This window comes from Montipora capricornis, chromosome 8 (genome assembly GCF_036669925.1).
Source record: "Montipora capricornis isolate CH-2021 chromosome 8, ASM3666992v2, whole genome shotgun sequence".
NCBI lineage: Eukaryota > Metazoa > Cnidaria > Anthozoa > Scleractinia > Acroporidae > Montipora > Montipora capricornis.
The window spans coordinates 43264865-43269864 of NC_090890.1; the positions used below are offsets into that span (position 1 = coordinate 43264865).

A 5000-nucleotide genomic window follows, 5' to 3' on the forward strand; every position below is an offset into this window, starting at 1 on the left:
ATATGACATGGGGTGCGTTGTCCTAAAAGCGATCATTTGCAGATGTAATTACAAAAGCAGCACATTTTTCTCTGCATTTTGTTTAACACCCCGAATGTTAATGTGGACGATAGCTTCTATCAACTGGGTCTGGATTAATTCTGATCATTGCTCACTTTTGACTTGAAATCCTGCACTTTTTTGTTTAGATTTGGCTGGTTGCCACAGTGAAAAACAGTGGTAGTAAGATCAACATTAATGTGAATATAACAACTCAGTAATAATCCCAGTAATCTAGTTTTCTATTGATATAAAATATTCTGTTATATTGTGTATTTATAGTGTTTTATGGCAAGTTCTATGAAGCTGATTGCTACATTGTTCTCAAGGTACATGTTTGTTGCTGTGTTTTTGTGATTGATGATAATGTTGTAAATTTTATATCTGGTCTTAATTTTTTGGGTTTTTTTGTCCTTCAATTAGACCAGCTTTGATGACACAGACCAGCTTGACTGGCAAATTTTTTACTGGATTGGAAAAGAGGCTTCTGTAAGTCAGATGACAACTTTGCTTGCAAAAATATAGTAAACTTTTCTGATCTGTTTTCATTCTATGGAATCTTTATGGAAGTACATGAGAGCATTGTATTTAGTCCACTTCAGATTGGGCTTTTAGATTCATGCGACTTTTCATTGTCAATTGATGCCTTCATTTTTACTAACAATCATTATATCAATAATCTTTTTCCTTTTTCAGCTTGACAAGAAGGCCTGTTCTGCCATTCATGCAGTAAATCTTAGGAATTTCCTTGGTGCTGAGACACGGACAGTTGTGAGTATTTTTTTGTGCTTTTGCCCCTTAAGGCACCTCTCAGACACCTTAATTCACTTTTCTTATCAATAAACTATAACCTCGATTTAACGAACCTCCATATAACGAAGTCCTCGGTATAACAAACTATATTCTTCAGCCTGGCCAAAGTTACAGTTCTGTAAAATGTATGGAACAGAACCTCGATATAACGAAATCCTCGTTATAACGAACACAATCCAGAAGCCCAAACATAAAATATACCCCATTATAACGAAGAAATGTCATCATGTGACAAAAAATACATGTAAATGCAAAACAGACCAACAAGGATGAAAATCCTTTAATCCTGCAACTACTGACACTGTCGATATATCTACTCCGCTCTATCCGTTATATCGAGGTTTCACTGTATTAATAATTATTCCTCAATATCAATGACTTATAGATTATTGCCATGTTTGGACCGAGGTCACATGTGGTGAACAAACTTTCTCCATTGGTTTCTGTCTTCCACTGCTTTTTGAAATAGTCATCTTAAATTTAACGATTATTAATTTTATCAGACGAGTCCTTTGCCTATTAAGGTTTTAAGGATACAGGAGGAGACACAACCTACATGTACATCAACCTATATATTACACAGAGACTAGCAGTGAAACATGCACAACATTAATTTGTGGGTGATAAGTGCTCTAATAACTGGGTAATTGTGAAGAAGAGCTCCCCAAAAAACATGTCGGTCAACTGTCGGTCAACAGACTACTGACAGGTTACCAACAGGTTACCAACAGGCTACCGACAGGAAACCGACAGCCTACCAACATGACCCAAAAATGATAATATTCCCGATACTTACCGATGGATGTTAAAAGAAAGCTTATGAAATACGTTGCGGATATATCATTCGCAAATTTGATAACCAACAGGACAATCAATATATTAAGGTTTTAAGGTTATTTAATCCAAACCTCAGAAATCCAAGAACAAAGCTTATCAATCGTGTCGCTGATTCCGCTGAACTTTACAAACAAATCGCCCGATAATGCCTAGCGCTCCTTATGGTACTGTGTGTCATGTATGTACCAGTGATATTTAGACCTTTAAGGTTTGGATGACTTCATGTTTCTATTCTGAATTTCAAGCAAAAATAAATTGATTTATGTACTGTACTCAGTGTATCAGCAACAAAAAGAGAAAAAACAGCGTGGTTAGTGTTAGGATTGTACCGACATGTTACCGACAGGTTACCAACATGTTACCTACAGATCACCAACTGTCAGTCGACTGTCGGCCGACTGTCGATAGACTGGCAGTCTGTGTTTGTGGCAAACTCTGTTGGCCAACAGACAGCCAACAGTCGGCCGACAGATGGCCGACAGTCGACTGACAGTTGACCGACAGGTTTTTTGGGGAGCTCTTCTTCACAATTACCAATAACTGGACAACTCTGCTTCCTATCCTTAGAGTCCAGTAATTATGAATTTGAGCCAGCAATTACATGGTCCCTTTAAAAAAACAGAATAAAGTAAACCATTGATTGTTTGTGTTAAATTCTCTTGTGGTCAAGCATTGATTTCATGGATTATTTCTTATTTGTCTTCTGCACTAGCGTGAGGAACAAGGAGATGAATCTGAGGAGTTTTTAGAGGTCTTTGAGAATGGAATTAGTTATGTGGAGGGTAAGTGATACATATAGTATATTGTAATTGGGAGTAACAAAGAGTTGAAAGTGACCAAAGTACAAAATGTCTTTGGTCTGAAGAGACACATGCACTATACATGTATGCAGTGGTCTCTACATAAATATACTTTGATTGCTGCACATTGTCAACTTAGTTATGTGCAGCAGTTTGAGTAGTATGAGCATCTTTTATCTCCAAATCTGTGAACAATCAGTCACACAACAATCAGCACAAATCCCATCACAAGGGCAGACTTCTACATGGTATTAATGGTATTACGTGAAATAGATTTTGAACAATTAAGTAATGTAGATGTAGCATTGATTATTGTGTTAGACAAATTATGGAGGAGTAATGAAAATTGAGTGTTAAATTTATTTGATGTTTTAGGTGGTACAGCAAGTGGATTTTACACAGTTGAAGACCCAGTAAGTTAAATTGTGTTGTTTGAGGTTTTAGTTAATTCGGTCACATGGGCTTCAATTGTTGCTTTTGAAAAAAAAAATCTGATGAGTTTTTTTTTAATCTCAGATCTATCCCACCAGATTATTTAGGATTCTCAAGACGTCCAAAGTTCAGCTGGAGCCTGTAAGTTATTCTCTGTGCACTGTACCCCAATCCCTTAAGCTTGTTGTTCATCAGAAACAACTGTCTAACTTTCACGTCCATTTCATTTTATTATAACATCTCTCAATGATGCAGATGTTATGCCCAGATGGAAATTACAATAAAACTAAAATTCTGCAACCAGTTTTTATTCCATATATAGTTTCCTTGAAACAGAAAAGTTTGCCATGTAGACCATCCAAATTATTTCCATTTCTACATGAATGAATTTGCAAGCAAACCACTTTGATTTCATTCTTATTTATTTTTACAAGGTGGAAGTCAGTACTTCAGCTTTGGATCCAACATTCTGCTTTGTCTTGGACGCTGGTCTCAAGATCTTTATCTGGTCTGGCGAGAGGGTATGCCATTGAAATTTTCTGTTGCTTTGCTATGAATGAACAGCGTTCTTTCACCTTCCTTCCCTCCACTTGCCCTTCGCCCTCTAAAACCTCTTTTCCAACAAGTCATCAACTGCCATCTTATATGGGTGGAGTTACAGTACATCTTTCAGTATCCTAGTCGTTCTTTCTCAAGAAAATTGACGCCCAGCTAACTAGATCTGGCTGTAATGCTTTGTTATGGAATCATACATGTACATGGGACCATGAAGTAGCCTTTTGGGGCACTCTGCCCAATCTTGTTTAGCTGCTTCCTTCCGAGTTTGTCCCCTACCTAAAAGAGACCTAACTGTAATGAAAACTGTGTCTTTAGTTAGTAAATGCCTTGGGTATGAGTACTGTGCATGGACATACCGTAATTTCCGGCGGATTACCCGCGGGTAATGCGTTAATTTTCCAGTAAACCGCGGTTGCTGCGGGTAATAGGAAGGTGCGGGTAATGCGATAATTTTTAAATCTCAGGTAAGAATTTGACATATTGAAACAAGTTAAAATGAGGATAATTAAACCAACACTTCCTTCAAATCTGTGTGTTGCCTCGTTCGTTGATTCAATCTTTAAAATGATGCTTTATTTGCCGTAGTCTTTGTAAAACCGCTCGATGAAAGCCGAAGCAAATTGAATGAAAAACAATAATCTTTCCCTTCGACCATGTCACAACTTGTCACCGAATTAAAAGTAAATGAGAACGAATTTCTCACTTTAACACATCCTTTTCAATTTTAAAAAAGAGTTTATCGTGAGATACAATTCAATGCTGAAAAAGTAACAAGATGCGAATGTGTTTATTTTGTGATCCCACAAATGTTTCCGTTCAAAACAAATCTTTTACGATCTTGTTTAAATAATTTCAAACCTTTACTAATTAATTAAACTGATGCTTCCTTAAAACTTGTGTGTTGCCAAGCTTGTTTGTTACCGTAGTTCAATCTGAAAACGCTTCCTATTCAAGATTTGTGTGATGTTTTCTTCTAGTGTTCTACAAGCCCTCAATGAAAGCCGATGCAAATTGAATGAAAAACAAATCAATAGTGTTTAAGTGATTACTGTATTTCACTGCTTTTTTCTTCGCTTAATTTAAAAGCATTTCTCACCTGCACTCCTTTCAATTTTGTATATGAAAGATTGAAAGCATTTTTTGTGAAAGCACGCTCAAAGCTACAAAACAAGATGCCGACATATTTCACGGCACCGCATAATTATTTAGAACGTGAATGTCGGCACGTGTGTAAACAAAACACTAACTACAGTGAAAAAATTGCTGGATTGTTCAGCGCATCAGTGAAATGTACCCCTGGCTTGAGTAATAGAGCATTTTCCCGTTTTAAAGCGACTTCTTATATAGGCCCTTTTGCCCCTGGGTATGCCTAACCACCACCCCATCAGGTATTTTTAACACTCGCCCCCACTTTCTCTCAACCTATCAAAATGGCGCTCAATGATCAATCGTAAAGATGTTGGCCTTCAACTCGTATTCTATCGAGTCTTAGCGTTAATACATTGGATATTTAGGTCGTTT

The 5000-nt window shown here is 37.0% G+C and overlaps 1 protein-coding gene across 1 annotated transcript in view; it reads left to right on the top strand.

The window, feature by feature from the left end:
* Window positions 1-5000, top strand: part of LOC138059464 (protein flightless-1 homolog) — a 48914-nt gene that overhangs the window by 21926 nt on the left and 21988 nt on the right. Inside the window, exons 26-32 of the mRNA XM_068905083.1 lie at window positions 322-368; window positions 463-528; window positions 736-810; window positions 2402-2471; window positions 2865-2902; window positions 3006-3062; window positions 3356-3442. Coding sequence (XP_068761184.1) covers window positions 322-368; window positions 463-528; window positions 736-810; window positions 2402-2471; window positions 2865-2902; window positions 3006-3062; window positions 3356-3442 — 440 coding nt within the window. The remainder of the gene's footprint in view (window positions 1-321; window positions 369-462; window positions 529-735; window positions 811-2401; window positions 2472-2864; window positions 2903-3005; window positions 3063-3355; window positions 3443-5000) is intronic.